This window comes from Ostrinia furnacalis, unplaced genomic scaffold, assembly GCF_004193835.3.
Source record: "Ostrinia furnacalis isolate ACB-3 unplaced genomic scaffold, ASM419383v2 OfSCF7596, whole genome shotgun sequence".
Classification (NCBI taxonomy): Eukaryota; Metazoa; Arthropoda; class Insecta; order Lepidoptera; family Crambidae; genus Ostrinia; species Ostrinia furnacalis.
The window spans coordinates 132,862-157,867 of record NW_021137835.1 but is presented as its reverse complement, the minus strand read 5'-3'; the positions used below and the strand labels follow the sequence as shown (position 1 = coordinate 157,867).

Genomic DNA, 25,006 nt, shown 5'->3' with positions numbered 1-25,006 from the left:
ACGACCTCATAAAGATAAGCAGGAAGGTGCTGTATGCAGGCCGCTACCAAGCGGTCATTATGAAAATCATTAGGGTACAGGCCTATGTTTAGCAGTGGACGTCCTACGGCTGAAATGATGATGATGATGATGATGATAAAATGTTGCTTTATTTAAATTCCTACGCTAAAAATAACCATTTGTATTTAATGCCACTATGCAGTCCTAGTTTAACTATTACGAGAAAAACTCATTTTTGCAGTTTTCATGCTATTCAAGTAGCCATAAGATAAAAATAATACAGAATACATACGCTTGTGATACCTTTTTAGAATCTCAATTAACCAAGGAAGTTTTTAAGGTAATGGGCAAATAATTGTAATTTAATAATTGAAAAGTATCCTCATTTGTAGAAATGGCATGAGAAAAAGTAATTGCAGACGGCAATTTTCTAAAAATGCACAAAAGCTTAAAAATCTTGAAAACGGTGATATTTTTACTGGGGTCAAAAATGGACGTTAGGGAGATCATGGCGAGGCCTATCGATGGTCTGTAACCACCAGGGTGTCCCAAAAACAATGGATAACCCTGTGGTTATCCATTGTTTTTGGGACACCCTGTATAATACTAATTCCAATTTACTTATAGCCTGGTTGGTTAGAAATCAGAACAACTTTAAAAATTTAAGCCTTTTATTACCCGACTGCGTCAAAAGGAGCTTTATGTTTTTGTCTCAGTTCCAAGCCTACGTGTACCACTTCAGCGGGGGTACTCCTGAATCCAACCAGTACCTGTTCGATCTGCCTGCCCTGCTGAAGACGGAGGCATCGGTCTATGACGACCCTAAAGAGGACCCCATTGAGGAGCCCGACCATGAGGGGGAGGAAGAGGAGGCTGAGGGTAGGAAATAAATAAAATTGTCTCGAAGCGTTGGTAGGGCCCAAAAGATAAGGAGACGTAAAGTGCCCCATGAGGGCTACCTTTTCTTTTTTTATTATTTACTATATTTAATTTTGTGGTATTTATTTACTACATAAGTGCCACTTGTGGTCTAAACTGAATAAATACTTTTATTTTTTTTATTAAATAAGTAGAGTTAGAAATTACAACCTAGTCATAAGTTCGTCATTATGAATAGGTATAATGTATTTCAAGTACCTATTACAGGAAAATAAAACGCATAGGTAAATTAATTAAAAGAAAGTGCTAACCTAGCCAACATTATCAATTATCAGGAGGTAAGCCGATCTTAACATTTGAACTGTTATGTTCAGAATCAGATTAATATCACTGCCGGTTTGACAGTTTAATTTTCCCCCGGGACAAACTTGGTCTATAGGTTTTGAGAAAAAAAACTTTTTTTGGGAGGACATTTTGACGCCCAAAATCTGCCATTTTGTTTTTTTTTTAATTTTCATATAACCAGTGTCACTCTCATGATTAAGACGAATCTAACGACACCTCTCACGCTAAAATCGGTCAAGCCGTTTAGGCTGTAGTTCGTGCCAAAGAAACATACATACATACATACACTCGAAAAACATAACCTTATCTTTTGGGCCCTACCACGCACTGACAGCATAGGTAGGGAAACAAAACTTAGTGGTTTATGCCAATGCATTAATGTTTAAGAACTTCCTTTGTAAAATGATAATAAATGAAAAAAAAAAGTAAAATTGGTTTATAGTAGGCCAACTAGGTAAATAACTATATTTCTTTTCTTCTTTCAACTAAAATAATTCACGAAACAGACCCCAACGCGGAGAAGCCGTGGTGGGAGCTGATCGAGGGCGAGTGCAAGCCCTTCATCATGTTCGGGGACATGGCGGAGTTCCGCCCGCCCCAGCGCAGGGAGGTTCTGAAGGCTGTCAAGGCGGCCGCCACCGCGCCCAGGCACTGGAAGGAGTATGGTACGTCATAGCTAGACATTACCACAGAGCTTAGATCGTAATGCAGCCCAGACAAGTTACAAAACGTCACAGCTTTCATTTCAAAATGGCTTCACGAAGCGAAAAGTAATTAGAAATCGCTTCAGGAACCGAAGTAACTCTAAATCGCTTCACGAAAAGAAGGAAATACGAGTAGAAAAAGCCCTGGAGAGAAGCGATTTCGGAATTCCAGCAGTCGCGTTTTGTGTCTTGTGTACGAAAGCAGGACATTCTAATGTCAGATTTTGAGATCCACCTAAACTGTTTGACATTGGCTCAATCAAACTTGCCATCATCATCATTTCAGGCATAGGACGTCCACTGCGGAACATAGGCCTCCCCTAATGATTTCTATAATGACCGGTTGGTAGCAGCCTGTAGGACTTGCCAACTTAATCCGTGAGCCCGCACCAATATTGCTTACGTCATTACAATAAAATGCACGACACACTGTTGTAAAACTTCTAAGCGAGGATCAAAGGTCATCTCACCAAACGCGGAGAAGCCGTGGTGGGAGCTGATCGAGGGCGAGTGCAAGCCCTTCATCATGTTCGGGGACATGGCGGAGTTCCGCCCGCCCCAGCGCAGGGAGGCGCTGAAGGCTGTCAAGGCGGCCGCCACCGCGCCCAGGCACTGGAAGGAGTATGGTAGGTCATAGCTAGAGGTCGTAGCTAGACATTACCATATAGAGCTTAGATCGTAATGCAGCCCAGGCAAGTTACAAAACGTCCTAGGTTTAACTGACATACAAACTGGAACTGGTAAATACTTACAGCCCCTCTAATTAATGCTAGTTTTCAGAAGAGAAGTAAATAGGAAGAAAAAACGCGGGAGCGATTTCAGAATCACAACGGTCCCGTTTTGTAATTTGTCTAGGGGGGCAGGACACTCTAGTGTCAGATTTTAAGGCCCGCTCGGTTTCCACCACGGTGGAGCGGAGCGGAGAAGTGTTTTGAATAACCAATCCCTGATTTACTAAATAACGAAATCTGATTGGCTATTTAAAACCTTCTCCGCTCTGATACGCCTCCTCCGCATTGACATGAAGCAATGGGGTGAACCAACTTGACAACTCAAATAATCCATGAGCCCGCACCAATGTTGCTTACGTCATGTGACATCTCAATAAAATGCACGGCACACTGTTGTAAAACTTCTAAGCGAGGATCAAAGGACTAAGTGACTATCCCACCTAAACGCGGAGAAGCCGTGGTGGGAGCTGATCGAGGGCGAGTGCAAGCCCTTCATCATGTTCGGGGACATGGCGGAGTTCCGCCCGCCCCAGCGCAGGGAGGTGCTGAAGGCTGTCAAGGCGGCCGCCACCGCGCCCAGGCAGTGGAAGGAGTATGGTACGTCATAGCTAGACATTACCACAGAGCTTAGATCGTAATGCAGCCCAGACAAGTTACAAAACGTCACAGCTTTCATTTCAAAATGGCTTCACGAAGCGAAAAGTAATTAGAAATCGCTTCAGGAACCGAAGTAACTCTAAATCGCTTCACGAAAAGAAGGAAATACGAGTAGAAAAAGCCCTGGAGAGAAGCGATTTCGGAATTCCAGCAGTCGCGTTTTGTGTCTTGTGTACGAAAGCAGGACATTCTAATGTCAGATTTTGAGATCCACCTAAACTGTTTGACATTGGCTCAATCAAACTTGCCATCATCATCATTTCAGGCATAGGACGTCCACTGCGGAACATAGGCCTCCCCTAATGATTTCTATAATGACCGGTTGGTAGCAGCCTGTAGGACTTGCCAACTTAATCCGTGAGCCCGCACCAATATTGCTTACGTCATTACAATAAAATGCACGACACACTGTTGTAAAACTTCTAAGCGAGGATCAAAGGACTAAGTGACTATCCCACCTAAACGCGGAGAAGCCGTGGTGGGAGCTGATCGAGGGCGAGTGCAAGCCCTTCATCATGTTCGGAGACATGGCGGAGTTCCGCCCGCCCCAGCGCAGGGAGGTTCTGAAGGCTGTCAAGGCGGCCGCCACCGCGCCCAGGCACTGGAAGGAGTATGGTAGGTGGTATTTAGACATTACCAGAGAGATGATAATACAGCTCCCTGACAAGGAATTACAAAACGTCACAGCTTTCATTTCGAAATCGCTTTACGAAGCAAAGTAACTCCAAATCATTCACGAAGCTGAGTAATTCTAAATCCCGTGGCCGGACTTTTACCTTCCAACCAATACGCGCACTTTAGTCTAAGGTTTTATACATTCCTACAAGTGTTACTTTTTATAATAGGTGATGCCATAACTCAGTGGGTCCCACAAAGTTGTTTTCAATGCACATAATTTTATAGGTAATTTTTTTTTGAAATTTATAGGCCTACCTACTTATAAGTTTTGCGTGTCCAATCTTCACATCGACTTTAGAACCTTGATTAAGTAATAAGTTGTCTTAAACTCCAGAATATATTAATAGGTATTCATAGACTTAATTTAATTTGTTCCCAGTGTTCAACGATATGTTCCTAAGGGCGGACTGCTCCAATGCTGACGTCATCAAGGACGAGTACCCCAACAGGGTGCCTCCCCCGGGCAAGTGGGAGTGCCAGGCCGTCCAGACAGACAGGCAGTTTTCGAAAATGGTTAGTCTTCTACAACTTCTAGCTCGTGGAACTCTGAGGCTGAGTTAGGCGATTATCACACTGCTCCGCGCTTAGGGTATGCAAAACCGAAAGTTTATCAAAAACCGATTTTTTTTTCGGTTTCCAAGAAAAAAAACCGGTTTTCGGTTTTTAATCGGTTATTATCGTACTATTTTTTTTTTCAATCAACTAGTAGTTACATACAGCGATTTGTTACGTCCTAACCGTTTTGTGTTAGATTACATTATTTAAGAGAGGGTTATAACAGTTTTGATATATTTTTTTTTTTATGCTAGACAAGGCAGGTATTTGACCGCAATCGCATTTTAGCTTATTCATTCATGTACGTAATGTACATCAAAAACGTATTTGTTTACAATTACGATTGATATAAGCAATATCTTAAATTAAAAAGTAGAATAAAATGTAAAAAGCTTTATATTTGTGAACGTTAGGTGGTATTTCTGTAAAATTTCAATACACTAAGTATTACAGTAATAAGCTTCTGCAGATATCGCAAATAAATGAGATTCAATGTTCAAAACAATTCAGAAATAAAAACTGTTCAATTCACTCACACATTAGGTTAATTATTCACTGCAATAATCACCAACTATCTGAATCGCGGGGTGGGTCATGTCAGGTGGCGGGCGCGGGCAGTACGAGTCTTAAATAATTATCGGGGATTCCCCGTTCAAAGGTAAACGACGGAGTAACCAAGTGACAATGTTGCCAAGTTATAAATTGTAAAATAACCAAATATTCGTCTAATATCAAAATATCCAGGTTATATTATAATAAAATGATATTGCTTATTTATGGAATTTTTTACGTGTATACCGGTAGAAAAACCGATTTAAATCCGGGTTTCGATTTTTAAAACCGGTTTTAGAATTCGTCGAAAAAGGGCGGTTTTTCCGATTTTTCGGTTTCCGATTAACCGGTTTTGCATTCCCTATCCGCGCTCCGCCGCGGTCCGCGTGATTTCATATAAAAAATCCCGCGCGCAGACGCGTTGTCAGTGTGTTGTGCCGCGCGTGTTTTCTATACAAACTGAGGTACTTGCATAAAATGATTAAATCTGTCGTCCCGCGTAGGTACACCATCTTACTTTAACTTTGACAAACGTCAAAAATCTGTCAAACTCCATACAAAAAGCACCGATTATTGTTTGTTACGGTTAAAATGAGGTAGTGCAACTTAGCCTAAGTGGTCACATGAGACTTCTCGATTCGTTCGTACTTGAATATGTCAACGTGAAATTGTGAACTCTGTCAGTTTATATATAACGCGTTAGATTGTAATTTAACTACGTCAGATTGTAATCTGACGGAATCACAATTTTACGGTGACAAATACACTTCTTCGGGGAGTACATAACGAGGAGAGACGGAATTAGTTACGTAGTAGGTACCTATATGACGTCAGAATGGTGGCTTACATTCTCACCTGATATTTTTTGATTTGATTTATGTTTGCAGTCAATATCGAGCCGGCGAGTGACCACTACCAGTATGGATGTTCGTGGCAACATGGGCTCTATACTGAAAATTATGTAAGTTCTGACACATACGTATCATACGTAACGTAATGTATGAAAAGCAGTAAAAAATAAAATAGCCAATTTGTAAAAAGACAGAAAGAAAGCAAGGTTTTTTTGTAGAAGTAGGCAAAATTATGACATTGATTGAAGTAGTAATTGCTTGTAATATTATGTACCTACCTAAAGTAAATATGACAATTTCATTTGGATTAATCACCGTTTTCAGTACATCAAACATAGCACCTGAAGCTCCAAACAAACCCAATATACTGGCAGCTAGGGATTCCATGGAGATAGCTTCCACTACTAAACTGGTAAGACAAAGACGCACAGATTTACTTTCAAGAATAAAATGAAAATGACCTTATGAAATTACGTAGAAAGTGGGTACTAAATACAATTATCACCATCAGATCATTTTAAATTCCCATTGCTCGAAGCTCTAAGATGTTCGCATATAATTTGTCCCATCATTATCATCATCAACATTTCAGCCACAGGACGTCTACTGCTGAACATAGGCCTCCCCCAATGACTTCCACATCGCACGGTTGGTAGCGGCCTGCATCCAGCGCCATCCTGCTACCTTTATTAGTCCCATATTATTGTCCCATAGTAGACTTTTATGACATCAACGGGAAGAATAGGTCTAATTCTACTCTGCTGGAAAGATACGAAAATGGGACTGTTCCCACCTCTCTTTCCCACCACTGCAACTCCTGTGTAGCCAGGATCTACAGCTTGACCGCCAATAAAAACCCAAACTTGTTGTCCCGGGGGAAAGTTAAACTGTCATTGGACCCGCAACGAAATTAATCAGAAGAACATAGGAGGTTGCTGGAAAGGTACAGTGTATCTACTGAAATACATATTTATTTTCAGAGAGACAAGCACCACCACAAGCATACCGACCCAGCTAGAGTCGTGATCAACGTCGGCAGCAGACGGGTATGATATCTTTTCCCATGTAACTTTTACATCTTTTCTATGGCTACTTCTGTGCCCAGTTTGTCTACCATACACCATGTTGAAAAAAAAACGGCAAGCGACTGACACAATCAGAATGTCCTGACCTGAAGCAAGCAAGCATGCGACGTTTTCATGAAGTTTCAGGAAACATGCTTACTTGATAAGCACTCACACGCATGATGTAATTTTATCATCCTTGCCAGACAATTTTTTTAGGATAGCTGCCAAAGCCACGACAACCCAAAGTTCATAATGCATCAATATTCTTACCTATATTGGGAGCGTACGCAGAGAAACTTTATCAGGCCGTTAAAACTACTATGTATAAGTAACTAAGTGACTCGTATATCCTAACCAAAATATTCCAAATCTGCAGTCTAGGAGAGCATACAAAAGCAAAAGTTAAAAAAAACGCTTCGTGAATAATTTAAAACCTGCCATAAATTAAGTATCTTAATAAACGTCAAAAATACCCAAAAACTGCAACATTTCTTTGAAGTCCACCGCTATCTTTCCCTGGGAATATTGCCAGGAGTTTGTTAACAATGAGGATAAAAAGACCTATTGTTCTACTTAAAGGTCAAATTTTTATGACGAACAGCTTAAGCAGCCCCTATCCTGAGTATCCTGTCCATTGTGACGTAGTGGCAACGTCATAAAAGCCTACCCTTGGCACTTAACGCGAATTTGTTGAAATAGACCTTGAGAAAGGATTATTTTTTTAGCAAAATGTTGTTAATNATTGGACTTGTTTCTTTCCTTTTCTTTCTCTTGGTGGGAATTTCGTCCCTCTGCCATTCTTCGTGGTCTGAGGTTATGTTGTCGCTGGCAAGTTGGATCTCGGTCTGTGAATCCAGATTGTCTATCTCCTTGTTCTGTTGCATGGAGTTATAGTCATTAAGGTCTGTTGGCAGAGACGATGTCGAGCTGCTTCTGTTCCGAGTAAACATGCTTCTATGAAAAGTCTGCTGAATCATGTTGTTAGGGTCGGTTGGTTTTTTTGAGTTTGGTAGGGTTTGTTGGTTTTTTGTATTTAATAGGTTCATCTTGTTCCCACGAGTAAGGCCGATATAACAGGTCGCTAGGAAGGTGACGCCTATTCTTCCTAGAAGGCTAATACAACGACGTTTGCCAGCTCCGTCGAAGTGGATCGTTAGCGACTGGTCTCCCACCAGCCATGCAGTCCTTTGGCACGAATCTCACCGTAGACTTGGGGTGATTTTTTATAGAAGTTGTCTTCTTCATAGTCCGGGCGGTTAAGCCAAGACTACCGATCCTGCAGGCAGCATTCACAGGGTTGCGGTTTGTGTGAGTCATTTCCTACTCTCACTGTGGGACCAAGCTGGTTAGGCTGGTATGGTCGGGTTAATTGACCGCCGCCCGAGACCCGGCGTTGTTATTCATTTGGCACCACCCAGGAGGCACGTGTAGGGTAGTGGGTAGGTAGTTCCTACGGACGCGAATAACTCTGCCCCCCTAAACCATTGAACCGTTTTTGATGAAATTTGGAATAGATATATAGTAGTGTAGTAGTTTGAGTCCCGAGAGAGGACACAGGGTAGTTTTTATCGCGATTTTTGAAACAGGGACGCGCGCGATACAGTTTTTCTGTGACAGACAAAATTTTACTCGGGCGAAGCCGCGGGTGGAAAGCTAGTATTCCTTTAAACAGGCATTTTGGGAAAAGCAGTCTGGAATCAGATCAGATAATAAGGTTGTTTTCCAACAGACGTCAATGTTCAAGCAAGACTTGGAAGACACTAGTGACGAAGTTGGGACCTCCCAGCAGAAGAAGGAACTGTGAGTTTTAGCTGTCTCATTGCCAATTTTAATATTTAGGCTGGGTTGCACCATCTTACTTTAACTTTAACAAATTGGCGTCAAAAGACTGTCAAACTCCATACAAAAACACCAGTTATAAGTATAGTTAAAGTTAAGGCAGCGCAACTGAAGTTTACCTTGTAAATTATTTTGTAAACGTTATAGAGCGTATGTAGCGTATCGTAGCTCTCTTTGGTATCGTGTATAGGGTTGCAAAATCACAAAAGCCGGACTCTGTGCTTCATTTGGCCGGACATTTTACCCTAAAAGCCGGACATGTGATTTGGGTGGAATTAGTGTCAGCTCATGAGTGAGTACTATCATCATCGGTTGCTTCATATTATTCTGTGGCTCGCCTTTCGCCTGGCGCGGCAACCAAACAAAAAGCCTAACAAAATCCGGACAGCACAATATTTGGCCGGACAAGACCGTAAAAAGCCAAACATGTCCGGCTAAAGCCGGACACCTGGCAACCCTCGTGTAACTTCGAGCACAGAATTCCTGTTAGTAGATAATCTAGTCTCAGACAAGGGACAATACCTACTGAATACTACAGATTGATTACAACTGTCTACAGTATTTTTGCGCACGGGTTATGCATAGCTTATTTTTATTGCTTTATAACCTAGAAACAAGAATAACAACAAAAAATTGTTCTGAATTTGCTTTTATGTGTAAAAAATAGAAAAATTCATATCAATGAATGTATGAAACATGAACATAGAGATGATGTAGTTTGTTGCCAAATATTTTTTTTCTTTCTTTCTTTCATTCTTTCTTATTATTAAAACATAACAAACATCCATTTAAGATTCATTCTCACAAGAGAAAAATTAAAATAGAGTCCAAATATTTATTAAAAATGAAAAGTTCTAAATTTCCTGTCATGTTCCATAGAAGATTTTTTTCATAAAAATCTAACCCTATCATGCTTTTAGTATATTGGCCTTGGTAACGTCGTTTCTCAAATCCCACTATATTTTGATGAAAGCGTGCCCCTTGTTCTTGCGAATAAGCCCTCATAATTATTTATAAATATATCCCAATGAGAATGTGACGTGCATCTTGAGAGACATTCTACTATGAAGATGGAAAATTCAAATCGCTATAACTTCTTAAAAAGCAAATATTTTCGATTTGTAATCGCACTTTTTTATATACATTTGCTTATATAATCAGAATATAATAAGTAAAATCCATGCGCAAAAAAAAAATTTTTTTTTGTTGACCGGTGTTATTATATCCCTTTTACTTCCTAGCTAAGAAAACGTTTAATTCCTATTAACTCTATCAAATTACAGGAAAGACCTCGATGACGAGGAAGAAGATGAGTCTTTATCATTGCTTGGGTAAGTTTTCTGTTATTTCTTCTGTCTACATGTCAATGATCAAGTAGGCAAAATTGAATTTGAGCCCTCTCAGTGGGAAGGTTTGGCAGCACAGAGCGTCCAGAATGGCTCGAGATTGTGATTATTATATACAATGCATTATAACTATATTGGCGGCGTGCTTAGATGCCCTTAATGTGCGAGGGAGTTTGCTGCGAAGATCGGCTACGTAAGCCATCTTCAGGCACCCCAGCGCCGCCAAGACAGCTAGGAATCGCAGTGGTCGCCATGGCCGAAATCGGTCGGATGGATCATCATCATCACGTAAATTCAAAATACCTAATGGATATCTCCATCAGGCTTAGGCATAAAATGTTCTGGACTATCTCGAATTTGCTCCTGGAGATGTTTTAAAAACCTAAAATGTTTGCCTGTGCCACTTATTTTGTCTTGGAAATTTGGAATGTTATGTTTGGAACTTTGGAAGAAACTATAAATAGTTGCCTTCAAGGCTCCGACCGACCATACTATTGTTTCTTGCAGCCAGCAAACCCAGTGTGGTTTGGCAACTGCGCATAGCATAAGCGACGTTGCCAAGTAGTTTATGATGGACGGAGGGTCAAAATGAGCATAGGAATTTTCCTGTGTCCAAGCAAAATTGCAATTGTTTTGTTACTTTGCTACGTTGCCAAACTTATAGAGAGACTTGCTTGTAGTATTTTTTTTATATAGATACCTACTGTTGTAATTGTTTTTCATGTTTTGGAATTGTTCAAGAAACGAGTCATCGGTTTTTTTCCGATCGGTTATTTAAATGTACAAGTAAAAATAACAAGTTATATAGATAAGATTTTTTGTAAACATTCAATTCCATTGTAAACACTATCACTCAACAAAGAAAATAGGTACCTATTACACGAGTAAAAATATGTATTTATAGTGATAGTTTGAGACCCAGGGAAAAACAGGACAGTTTTTATCCCGGTTTTGAAAGGGACACGCGCGTGTAAAGTCTTTCTTCCATGATAAATAAAAACTCCCGCTGTGAAAAAAGCAAGTACCTATCTACGCTACCTAAACAAATTTTAGGATGATGATCAATTATTAAATAAGCGTTAGGTTCAATTCATGTAGTTTCTAGTCTAGCTCATAGAAGACTCGTGTAATGCAAAACAACTTTTTCTAACGACCCTGCGCCTGCTCATGACTCTTACAAACAATTGCCCTAACAAAAATTATTACCTGCCATTTTTTTGACAGGAGCATCCACAATGACAGCCTGCACGTGATACCGTCGCACGTGCCAGAGAAAGACCACAAGATTCATTACGAGAAAGTGAGTGAGAGAAAACATAGACAAGGTGGCTAGACATTTTTTGTAGGCTTTGTCGTGGAGGAGTCGGCGCGGGAGACCGAAAACAATGGCGGACCCCATTCTAGGATGGTTTATGCAGTAACTTTGATTCAAATTCAAATTCTTTATTGCTCCAATGTTGATTGATTGATTGGGCTGATAACACCATTAAAATTAGTTTATCCTGAACCTGAAAATTAAATTAGTTTTCTACGTAAGGCTGCGTTTTCACCTGAGATAGATGTGCGAGGATGCGGAGTGTGTTTGTAAAGAACTCTTTACAAACACATCCCTCGCTAAGCTTCCTCGCCAATCTCCAGTGGATGCGCAGCCTAACTGTAAGTTGCTGTTCTTTGAGTTATTTTGTAAAATATGTATATTGTAATATAAAAAAAATAAAACGGATTGGACGGATTTAGGCGGATTGTCATTGCGATACGTTCTTCAATACGGCGGCCCACGTTAAGCCGCATCGTGCTACTATAGATTGTAGGGTGACCATACTTACAAAATAAAACAATGTTAAATGAAAATAAATTTTAATAAGACAGATTTTAAGAATTATTACCTTCGTTACTGTATAAATAATGTTTTTTTTTTACTTATTTATAAATCACAAGGGATAGCCATCTAAAAAAAAGTAACTCAAAACAATTAGACTTTTCTAAACATTTTAAGAATTAATTAGATATTTGGCTTTAGTCTTTTTTAGACATTAAAAATGATCAAAGGGAACAAGTAACTCAAAACAATAAAGTTTTAGTCATTTTTCTGGGTTATTTTTCTTTAAGATAAAATTATCTTCACCGGCCAAAGCCATGATTTCATATTTTTACACTAATAATATTGTGTAGGATTCCGCCGAAGACCAGAATTCTTAGCCACTTTGTCCGGCAGCGCCACGGTATTGAAAATAGGAACTAAAAACTGTCAAAGCGGCGGGTAATGACACGCTGTTTTACATTACGGCTAGCCGTATTGAAGAACGTTTGGCGCCGAATACATTCCGGCGGATTTAAGAAGACTGCAGAGCAATATAATTTGTTTTCTAGGCATCTGCTAATGGTGTCAACTATACGGTGTACCTGTTCGATCGTCCCGTGTTTTTCTCGGAATCCAAATTGGTGGTTTGGTAATACTGTACTTAGGTGTTCTTTCATCCTGTTAAGCAATATTCTCTCAAACAGTTTGCCGATAACCGGTAGCAGGCTGATGGGTCTGTATGAGGCAGCCTCGTGTGGGGCTTTACCGGGTTTCGGTACCATGACTACATGTGCAATTTTCCATTGCCCAGGGAAATGTTCAAGTCTTAAGCTGGCATTAAAGATGTTAACCAATTTCATTACACCTTTATGAGGCAGGTTTTTAAGTAATGTGGCATCAATAAGGTCATAGCCGGGTGCTTTGCCTTCCTTGAGGTTCCTTATTTCTTTAACAATTTCTTTTGGGCTGGTACTTTTTAATGGAAGACACATTTGATTCGCTGATTCAAGGTATTCCTTGATTTCCCTATTATGTTCGGGATTGCTTTCAGGGAGTGGTTGGAAAACCGCCTTCAGATGTTCCGCAAAGATTGTTGCCTTTTCTTTATCAGATCTAGCCCATCCTCCTTTTCCATCATTGATAGGTGATTTATGGATTTTCGGGCGCTTTAGATTCTTAGTAGCCTTCCACAGCGAGTAGTTTGTGTCTCTCGTTGGAGTTAGATTTGAGAGGTAGCGCTGAATATTATCATTTTCTAGGGTGCTGATAAGGGCCTTGAGTTCATTTGAGAAACGATTGAATGCNTTTAGGCGGATTGTCATTGCGATACGTTCTTCAATACGGCGGCCCACGTTAAGCCGCATCGTGCTACTATAGATTGTAGGGTGACCATACTTACAAAATAAAACAATGTTAAATGAAAATAAATTTTAATAAGACAGATTTTAAGAATTATTACCTTCGTTACTGTATAAATAATGTTTTTTTTTTACTTATTTATAAATCACAAGGGATAGCCATCTAAAAAAAAGTAACTCAAAACAATTAGACTTTTCTAAACATTTTAAGAATTAATTAGATATTTGGCTTTAGTCTTTTTTAGACATTAAAAATGATCAAAGGGAACAAGTAACTCAAAACAATAAAGTTTTAGTCATTTTTCTGGGTTATTTTTCTTTAAGATAAAATTATCTTCACCGGCCAAAGCCATGATTTCATATTTTTACACTAATAATATTGTGTAGGATTCCGCCGAAGACCAGAATTCTTAGCCACTTTGTCCGGCAGCGCCACGGTATTGAAAATAGGAACTAAAAACTGTCAAAGCGGCGGGTAATGACACGCTGTTTTACATTACGGCTAGCCGTATTGAAGAACGTTTGGCGCCGAATACATTCCGGCGGATTCAGCCGTATTCAATCCGGCTAAACGCTAATCCGCCGTATTACAAAACAGAGCTGTAATGCAAAATGCCTAGCTGTAATGTAAAACGGCGGATTATACAATCTGACTGCGACAAATCTATCATTTTTATTACTTTGTTTACAAGGCACCTAAACCAAGTTCAGTCGTACTAAACCAACTTAAGTTATGATGATGACTCTACATCAGGACAGCTACAGGATGTTCACTGCTGAACATTACCTCTAGCACGAAAAACTTTCGACTTCGAATCGTTTGCGTATTCGCCATCAAAAGATTTAGTATGAAAACTTAAACACCAACCTTGTGAACGTGACGTAAAGTGATCTTAGTAAGGGAAATGATAGCACGAAACTAATTTAGACAATCGAGATCGTCACTCATCGTCCGTCCACCTAGTGGGAGGCCTAGAGGATTATAGATTACTATAATCTCTATTTTTTTCAGGTGTGTCCAATGGAGAAGTGCCAGCGTATGGAGGTGGACTCATTCATTCGTTCCCTCCCACCGTACATGAGGGCCAATCCGTTCACTCACTTCGAGCAATCCTATGAAGACTATGAAACTTGCACTAAAGGTAAGTCCCTTATAATAGCCCGTTTACGACCTATTCTCAAATCCACTTGGTTTTTCCATACCTACAAAATTAAAACCAAAATCTATCTAATTTAAAACTCAAAGGTGACTGACTGACTGACATAGTGATCTATCAACGCACAGCCCAAACCACTGGACGGATCGGGCTGAAAGGCATGCAGGTAGATGTTATAACGCAGGCATCCGCTAAGAAAGGATTTTACGAAACTCTACCCCTAAGGGGGTAAAACGGGATTAACGCAAACGGCCGCTAGTATCTCATAAACCTACAGAACTAAATTGGTTGCAAACTTGAGCGCCCGTGAATACACAGTGCGCGTGGACGCACAGGGGTGACACACGAACCAATGACAGCTCTATTCAACGCTTTGCGTTCAATTTTCCGCTTCACTTAAGCAAGCATCGTATGTGAATACGGATGTATGATTGGTTCGTATGTCACCCTGTGCGTTCAGACGCACTGTGAAACCTCATAGTAATGTTTGTGAATACGGGCGTTTAGTTGCAAATGACCAGTGTGCTTAGTGCGAGTTTACACCAAACGTCATCGCTAGTGACTGAAAAATAAATTATTTTTATAGCCACGATAGCCGAACGGTGAAGGGGTCGGAGTGGCCGACTCGAGATACGAGGAACGCGGGTTCGACTATTGTGGTGAGCCCACTCGTAACACAAGCTTATTTAGCTTAACACGAGGGGCTAATGGGACTATTAGTAATTTGGGCAATACAATTGCTAATAATCTTTAAAAAAGAAAAAGAAAACAAAAATTACATTAGGTACTATTTATATCAATAATGTACTTAGAAAAAAAAAACCGACTCCAAAAAACCTACACTAAAAAAAGTAGAAAAATAATTACTAATTACCTACTTATTTATTAGGACGAATTATTAATATTTATGTAGGTATACCATGATTGATACTTCTGGAGTCGGTGCCAAGATTATGAAACATGTAAAGTTTGCCTGCAATGTGAAGGTTTTTTGGAGTCGNATTTAGTCGTCGTTTATACGTCGTCGGGGTCCACTGAGATATGGGTCAGTGGTCGGCTGTTGACGGTGTACTCCGCCTCGCAGAGCAGAGTGGCGAGCGTCTCTTCGTGGGGGTGACGCTCGCGCAGGACGGTGCTGAGGGCGTCCTTGACGGAGCGGACGAGGCGTTCCCACGCCCCGTCCTTGAACGGTGCGCTCGGAGGGATGTAGCGCCATTGGATGAGGTGGTTGGCGGCCTACTGCTGGTTCGCCTGCAGGGCGGCCCGCTGGAGCTCGACGTCGGCGCCACGAAGGTTGGTGCCGTTGTCCGACTAGATTACGGAGGATTGCCCTCGGCGCGCCAGCATACGGCAGAGTCGGTGGAGAGCGAGGCCGCGACCTCTAGGTGCACGGCTCTGGTGGTGAGGCATGTGAACAGCGCCACATACCGCTTCTGATGCTGTCGGCCCACGGTGACGGAGAGCGGCCTGAAATATTCAAGACCGGTGTACGTGATGGGCCTCTGATGGTGAGCGAGGCGTCCCGTCGGGTGGTCGCCTGTCGGTGGTACTGCGGCCACCGCACGTCGAATTCTGCACTGCTGACAGCTCTTGATCACGCTGCGCACGATGGGACGGGCTCTTATCACCCAGAAGCGTTGTCGAATCTCGTTCAGGACTGTCTCCACGCTGCCATGATGCAACTTCTGGTGCGTCCATGCCACGTAGAGTTTGGTGTACTGGTGGTTTCCATCCAGCACAATTGGATGCTTCTTGTTCTGTCACGTTTTCTGCGGCCGTGATCCTCGATTTCAATTTGATCACAGGCTCGCACGGATCGAAGGCCAGCGCGAGAGAGCGCAGCCGGCTGTCGTTGGTCTTCTTTATTCAAGGCTTCTAACTCGGCGCTGAACGATTCTTGTTGCACGGCGCGCACTCACAGCTCCTCCGCCCACACAATGTAGTAGGGAATTTAGTGCAATGATTTGTATGGAGACCCCTCCACTTGGCCGTGTGTACTTATTTCACTTACTTATTTTTTACTTGTTTAACATCTCATTAAAAAATTACATAATTTTACCCCGAAAATGGGGGTGTCACACGGCGCTAGTAACACTAAAGGGGGTAGAGGGGCGCGGGAGGGGAAGTATTTTGGACACAAGTTGCCGCGTAGAAATGTTATCGAACACTCCTTCTGGTTTGTTCTGTATTCTGAGGTTGGTTATAACCATTTGACATCGGCGCGGCATGGATGCAATCAAATCATTACAGGTTTCTAAAGAAATATTATTCCAAACACCATTAAATGCCACGAAATGCTGATTTTTAGTGTGTAGGCAACTTATTATTATCTACACTATTAAATTTATTTATTTATATTTATTATAATCCACTCAATATCTATTTATACTTAACACATTTACTTATAATCACATACACCCTGCGATGCGTACTAGTTTGTCGATATCGGTATCGATACGCGTATCGACCTTTCGGCCGGACTAGTTCCGCGTCGTACATAAGCGTTATATACCTGCCGAGCGCACGGCGGCGCCCGCGCGTCCCCCCGCCAGTCGGATTCCTGCTACGACGCGAAGCGCACGCCGCTCTTACTAACCGCTTTAACTATCGATCTGTTATTTGCTCATATACTTCTACTTTCGCTTATATACTTCCTTCCTATTGACTTTCTGTGCTTTATGGAACTGTTTTCCGCGTGTGTATGTGCTCTTCTTATTCTATTGTGCCTTCTGAACTATATACATTGTGCTGAGAACATTGTGGATGTACAATATAGCATTTAAACCGTGAGTTGCATTTATTTACGAGCATCACCTATCTCAACACACCTAAAAATCCGTTTTTTGCTTCTTTAGCATTTCAGAATGCCACCAGTGTCACCATTCAAACCAATTGCGTAGAATCTTGTAACATAGTAGGTGACGTAATCGGTAAAATTTTATCTTGTATTTAAGTAGGTACCTATTTATATTATGTTATAGCTATTTATCTATGAAAATAAGACAAAATATATGTTTCATAAACACTTAAGAGTCATTTACAGTAATAAAGTTTGAAAAAATTATTGCTGTGAAGTACAGAATCACTTTCGTGGCATCAAAAAATTTAAAACGTTAAAACTTCCAAACGAGACTCACTATTTGACTGATTTACTGAGAATACAGTCTTCACATCAAGCGCTACAATTTTTGTTTACAAAAAGTTGAAATAAGTTAGAAATAAAATTCGCCACGAAGGTGACGATGAGAACCGTGGCGATGAGAAATACCCAGGTAGATCTTATGTCTAATCAAGTTGGCCACCCCTGCTGTAGAAGATGAAAAACTTGACTAAACAAGATGAAAAACATTAAAATCTGTGCTATGCTTAGAGCGTTATCTTGTGTGTTACATGTATTACGCTTCCGTGTGTATTTTCACTATATTTTGTGTTATTTTGTCGTCGTGCAACAACCAACAACTTGTCTTGATTATAGCAATATAATTTTGCAATAAAATTCACCATATCCTTAGACATTCTAGGGACATTCAAACAATTTTATCCCTTAAAAGACTGTTTATATGTTTTACAACATTTGCCACGACAGAACAGCATAATAGGATATTGGATGCATCGAATCTGACATTGTGAACCGTCCTTTTCTAGGAAGCAGTTTAATATAATTCAAGGGCTAGACCGCATTTAAATGATTCTGATTTAAATCATTGCTAGCCAGAAGATGACAGAACCTGCTTTGTGCTAACCTCACACAGATGTAGATGGTTATCAACTGTGATTGCGACCTCGCGTTCCGGTGTACTGGTGACACGATTTTGCTGGCTGATTTTACACTAAATAAAGATGCACAGTTGGTATGTTTACAAGAAGTAATCTCTAGTACGAATGAACAGATTAGACACGTAGAGAGAGAGAGCTACATTCATCATCATCATCATCATTTCAGCCATAGGACGTCCACTGCTGAACATAGGCCTCCCCTAATGCTTTCCACGTTGATCAATTGGTAGCAGCCTGCGTCCAGCGCTTCCCTGCTACCTTTACGATGTCGTCGGTCCACCTTGTAGGTGGACGTCCCACGCTGCGTTTTCCGGTACGCGGCCTCCATTCCAGAACCTTGCTGCCCCATCGGCCGTCAGTTCTGCGTACTATGTGCCCTGCCCATTGCCACTTCAGCTTGCTAATCCGTCGGGCTATGTCAGCGACTTAAGTTCGTTTACGGATTTCCTCATTTCTGATTCGATCTCGCAAAGATCGAGCTACATTAATCCGAGTCAATTAGGCTAGATATATCTTTCTGAGACAAATTCACGCGGGTGAAACTACAAGACAAAACTGGTTAATGTTTACAATAATGCTATGTTCATTTTAGGATTTTGTAGCTGTATCGACGAAATAAATTTACATTCATAATTGCGGTAATACCTCTTCTAATACAGTAATGCTGAAAATCGTAACTAATCCCCAAGGACGAGGAAGACCCCGAATCACATGGATGTTTGTAGTAAATAAGAACCTCAAAGAGGAAAGAGGAGAGCACGTCAACAGTGAGACGATCCAGGACCTACCCCAAATAAAATAGGAAAGAGCCAGGTAAAGAAAAAGACTACGATTATACTAAACACGGGACAATACAAAATCATAGCAAGGCTTTAAGAGACGGTGCGCTTAAGAGAGTTAAATTATTGGACTTCGTTTCCTACACTAGTAAAAAAGAGAGCAAAAACTGACTGATTATAAACTCCAATTAAAGCAGTTAATAAATCGGAGTAGATGAATGTTTACGACCACGATAAAAGTCATTTAGCAGAAGCTTCTGCTAATTAAGACTAATGAATGAAATTGGCGCGTGTTTGTGCAACCTTGACAATAGTTTGTGGTGATAAGGTAATGTTTATTTTCTGCATTATCCTTAAGCTTCACCAAACGAGATAGTAACTAGGACTGTTAATTCCTTCAAGTATCCTAAAAACGGGGATCCACCCTACAAATACCACTGTACCACAGGTGGCGCATCGTGGATGTATTATTCAATTAAATTGCATATTATTTTAGATAAAACTTCTCTGACTTCTAATGTTTGGTACCAGACTGTTCTATAGTGGTCATCATTTCCAAAAATATTATATTGAATGCAAAATGTAAAAGTTATTAGAGCGAGCGTATAGAAATTGATATACGTAGTTGCAGCAAGGGTAGTAAAGTAGTTTGTTCGTTTCAGCCAAATGACATCCACTGTTGGACAAAAGTCACCCAAGGATATTCATAAGAAACGGTCCTGCGCTGCCCATATCCTGGTACTTAATTTATTTACTTAATCAGCTAAATGTTTAGCAATTTCTATTATAATTAAAACATATTGACTCACCATTGCAGTATGATTCTTTTCACCTTCTCTTAACTCTACACGAGGAGCTTCTAAACTATTGATCACAGTTTTGTTTACTTTATCATAAGTTCTTTCATCACCATTACTTTTTCTACTGTCTTTATCACTATCAATATTAAGTATTTTATTCTCACTATCATTTTTTAGTTTTTTATCACTTTTTGCTAAGACTTCAAGCTTTGGGTGTGCTTTGTAAGTTGTAGTTTGCACAATTGTTGTGGTTTCAGGTGCAGTAGCAGATGCAATTTCTTCGTGAGGAATTTTAAATTTCTCATTTACTTCCTCACTCGTTTTATTCTCAAGATCTGAAACAAAATCATACACTTGGATTAAANAGTAGGTACAAAATATATGATAAGACAAATAATCTTATGGTATAGTGTGCTTACTTACGTGCTGAAAGAACACTTTCACAGAAAAAAGCAGTGGAAAGGGGGAGCGAGAGGCCTCAGCCGACACTCCGGTTATCCGCCGCCGACACCCTGGGCGCAAGAGGACAGCTTATGGTCTCCAACTGTCACTTCCTAACAGGCCTCGGTCGCTAGACATGGAGGTGTCTGGTGGCGGCTAAGGACGAATGCTACAGGCAACAGCCAATGGCGATGTCCCGCGTTCCCTCATATCACTTATATGGATCATGGCAGAAACAGTCAGGTTTTTAGTGGGTGTAGGGGCTACCCACCTTCTGGTAGGAAGAACCCCACATAACCCACTAGCTGCCCCCGCAGCTGGTGGGTATGAAATGTTATGCATTTTCCGGATAAAAAAAGAATAGTAAACAGGAAAAGTTTGTTTTGAATAGAACCGATTTGAAAAAATCTCTCACCATTAAAATTCATTTTTTTTTCTGCTGAACATAGGCTGTATAAAATATTCTCAAAATAGTAAAAAACCTTTGATAATTTACTATTTGATAAAGAATTTACGTATTTATTATTGATTAGGACTAATGTATACCATTATTTATAATTATAGAGTCGGTGTTGGAAGATTTGAAGATTTTATAGTTTCTTTGGGCTGTCACTTGACAGCCTGGCACACTTTTACGATGGTGGATCAAAGTATTTTGGTTTGACTATAGAGCGTGAGAACACGCACACAGTCATAATTATTTTAGTGTGAATAAAAATAGCATCGAAATTACCTAAACTTGACATGCCACGCTAGACGTAAACGCTCTTAAATAAAATTTTACTTATTTCTTGCTTTTTAGTTAACTAATTATTACCTTGATGTTACCACTGAAGGTAGGCAGTACATTGAGACCATATTCTTAATGTCTAGTGTAAAATAATATTCCCTACAAAATACAGGTTACCATTTATAGGAAACCTAAAAAGACCTTAAACCGTCAGCCCACCTTAAAAACATGAAAGAATACCACTGTTGGTCTATTTGTACTTATAATATTTAAAGAATTATCCTACAACTCCTAAGCATTAAGGAGTTGTACCTACCATGACCAGTTTTTCTTCAAATTCGCATGAAACCACCCTTTTGATACCTATTCAACAAAAAAATAATCGTTCAAATTGGTTCATAATCGGCGGAGATATTGCGTATAAAAAACTTCATCCCCAATTTTCCACCCTTGGGGGTGAAATATTTTCTTCAAATTCGCATGAAACCACCCTTTTGATAATACCTATTCAACAAAAAATAATCGTTCAAATTGGTTTATAATCGGCGGAGATATTGCGTATAAAAAAGTTCATCCCCAATTTTCCACCCTTGGGGGTTGTTTTTTTATTATTAAATTTAAATGGGACCACCCTTGAGGTATTACCTATACGCTGAAAAAAGATTTGTTCAAATCGGTTCATAATTGGCGAAGTTATCGCGTAACAAACATAGAAAAAAAAAAACAAAACATACGGGTTGAATTGAGAACCTCCTCCTTTTTTTGAAGTCGGTTGAAAAGAATAGGCGCGTCTAGAAAACTACCAAGGTTACATACCTAACCATTAATTTATTGATTTACTAATTAATGTTACACAGATGTGATAAAAGAAAATACAATAAAATTAAAATTTACACAAAATTCGTTTTAGAACTATGAAAATGTATAGAGTTCAAATTAGCATTATAATCATAATTAACTTTTTTTAAAAATAAAACCGACTTCAAATGCCTGAACACAAAAAAAAACTAAAAATTAAAAATATTGCGTATAAAAAAGTTCATCCCCAATTTTCCACCCTTGGGGGTGAAATATTTTCTTCAAATTCGCATGAAACCACCCTTTTCATAATACCTATTCAACAAAAAAATAATCGTTCAAATTGATTTATAATCGGCGGAGATATTGCGTATAACAAAGTTCATCCCCAATTTTCCACCCTTGGGGGTTGTTTTTTCTATTATTAAATTTAAATGGGACCACCCTTGAGGTATTACCTATACGCCGAAAAAAGATTAGTTCAAATCGGTTCATAATTGGCGGAGTTATCGCGTAACAAACATAGAAAAAAAAAACATACGGGTCGAATTGAGAACCTCCTCCTTTTTTGAAGTCGGTTGAAAAGATTGTTTACAAATGTGTTAAGTTATGTTAGATACGTCTTTTAAACAATTCAACCGAACAATTTTTAGAGATATTACTCGTGTATTATTGTGTTAGTGTACGATATTTCTTTTGATAGTAGAAAATTAGCATCACAAAAGAAAATTGAAATTAAAAGAGGATAACAAGCATGTTAATTAAGTATGTGATAGCTGCTTCAGCCAATTTATACAAATATTATTTATTTATTTATTTGATCACCAACAAGGTTGCATTGAAGCATTCACAAGAAAGTCGGCCGTTTGGTGTAGTGGTTCGGAACGGACTCCATTCCGGAGGTTGCGGGTTCGATTCCCGCACAGTACAAACATTTGTGTGCATGAACATATTTGTTTGTATTGGACGGGATGTTTTCTATGTATAATATGTATGTATTTACAAAAAAAAGTATTTAAGTATGTTTATATCCGTTGTGCAGTACCCATAGTACAAGCTTTGCTTAGTTTGGGACTAGAAGCACAGTGTAAAATGTCCAAGAATATTTATTTATATATTTATTCACAAGAAAAACTTAGAAAAACGACACTTTTAAAGCTTTATAAAGCTAAACGCGTTCATCAACAGCCCTTTACAGTCCACTGCTGGACTATGAGCCTCCTCCACTATAGTGGAGGGTTTTGCCATAATCTCCACGCTAGGCAGGCGGGTTGGAGATCGCAGTTTAAAAGATTGATGTTTTTCAGAGAGCGCTGCTGCCCATTCTCTGTTTGATGTGTAGTCCCTAAGTCGTCTCTTACGACACCCGCGGGAAGAGTAGGGGTTGGTGACAAATGTATTCTACTCTGCCGTCACCACACGGCTAATCTCAGGAAACTACTGGTGTGATTTAAAAAAATGTTTTTGTGTCGGATAGCCCACTTATCGAGGAAGGCTTTATTTAGGCTTATAACATCACCCTCCAGCTAACAGGGGCGGAGCAGTAAGGAAAAATGTTGCTCACCATCATTATCAACAGCCCTTTACAGTCCATTCCTGGACTATGAGCCTCCTCCACTAGAGTGGAGGGTTTTGCCATAATCCCCACGCTTATTAATGTTGCACAAACGGGAAATATTATTATTTTCACGCATACAAATTCGTGTACGTAGTTGCTACAATCAATCAATTTACACATTTCTAAGAGCTGAGTTCTATTGCGGCGGTTCTCCTCAGCACTTGCCAAATGTTGGACTCGACTCGAAGCGCTGGTAGGGAAAAAAGATTATCGCCTGTATTTACAAACGATACTTGCTTAAGTGAAGCAGAAAATCGAACGCACAGCGTTGAATAGAGCTCTCTGATTGGTTCGTGTGTCACCCTGTGCGTCTATGCGCACTGTGAGACCTCATAGTAATGTTTGTGAATACGGTCGTATGAGTATGAGACATGTGAGTGAAGGCTCCTTAAGAACAAAACTCTAGTTTTTTTTATTATTCTTTTATTTTAAGTTTAATATTTGACGATAATAAAATTAAATAAGCACTATTTTTAATATTCTTTACTACCTAGGCTTATACTTTATACTTTATACTTTGCTGCCTAGGCTTTACTAACCAATCATCTCACAGAGCAACTGGAAATCCTGAAGAAGAGGATAGAAGATAAGAAAAACAAGGAGAAGCCTGACCATCCAGGTCTGGAAGAGAGTCCGTTAGCTGAATGGAACCCTGAGGTGGAGGGTGTAGGAGTGCAGACCTCAGATGCGTCGCTACCTCCTTGTACCTGCCGCGTACCCAGTCCCACGCCTGTGTCCAGTGCTGGAAGGATGTTCGATAGTAAGACACATCTAAAGCCCGGTCTGTGAGCACGTAGAATCCCGTCCAATGACCCCAAGCTACCCATCCCTATCGCTCGCGCGTAATTATGTTGCTGTCGAACTCGCACACTCACTGCGGGCGCCCGTCGCACAGTCGCGACAGCAGCATAATTACGCGCGATCGATAGGGATGGGTAGCTTGGGGTCATTGGACGGGATTCTACGTGCTCACGGACCAAGCTTTACAAATTATAATTAATAAGATTTCTATAGCCTTGGCCATACACATCACGATAACCCGAGCATTCGCACTGTCGCGATGTGTTCATCATCATTTCAGACATAGGACGTCCACTGCTGAACACAGGCTTCCCCTAATGATTTCCACAAAGGCCGTACTGGAAAGCACAGCGTAGAACGTCCAACCACAAGGCGGACTGACGACCTGATAAAGGTACTTAGCAGGTAGGCGCTGGATGCAGGGCGCTACCAACCAGCCAAATATTTACGTCGACCGAATTATTTAGTGATTTTTTGCATAGTCGCAAGGACTTCGCTCTGCTGTCACCCGAATGTTATCACGATGAGTGTGGCCCAGGAGTAAGAGAAGAGACGTCCAGAAACAAGTTGGACAGATGACCTCATAAAGATAGCAGGAAGGCGCTGGATGCAGGTCGCTACCAACCGCCAAATCTGGAAATCATTAGGGGAGGCCTACGTTCAGCAGTAGACGTCCTTTGGTTGAAATGATGATTATGATGAATGCTCTAAGGGACCAACATTAAAACCATCTAGATTGATT

General features: G+C 40.3%; 1 protein-coding gene across 3 annotated transcripts in view; it reads left to right on the top strand.

The window, feature by feature from the left end:
- LOC114365532 (uncharacterized) overlaps positions 1 to 25,006 on the top strand; it is a 52,065-nt gene that overhangs the window by 7,675 nt on the left and 19,384 nt on the right. Inside the window, exons 4-14 of one of the 3 annotated variants that reach the window (XM_028322131.1) lie at positions 717 to 879; positions 1,731 to 1,889; positions 4,374 to 4,507; positions 5,989 to 6,062; positions 6,277 to 6,364; positions 6,933 to 6,998; positions 8,749 to 8,819; positions 10,142 to 10,189; positions 11,429 to 11,504; positions 14,376 to 14,505; positions 24,017 to 24,223. In XM_028322131.1, the coding sequence (XP_028177932.1) occupies positions 717 to 879; positions 1,731 to 1,889; positions 4,374 to 4,507; positions 5,989 to 6,062; positions 6,277 to 6,364; positions 6,933 to 6,998; positions 8,749 to 8,819; positions 10,142 to 10,189; positions 11,429 to 11,504; positions 14,376 to 14,505; positions 24,017 to 24,223 (1,216 nt within the window). The remainder of the gene's footprint in view (positions 1 to 716; positions 880 to 1,730; positions 1,890 to 4,373; positions 4,508 to 5,988; positions 6,063 to 6,276; positions 6,365 to 6,932; positions 6,999 to 8,748; positions 8,820 to 10,141; positions 10,190 to 11,428; positions 11,505 to 14,375; positions 14,506 to 24,016; positions 24,224 to 25,006) is intronic. The other 2 variants (XM_028322130.1, XM_028322129.1) reach the window with 2 other exon arrangements.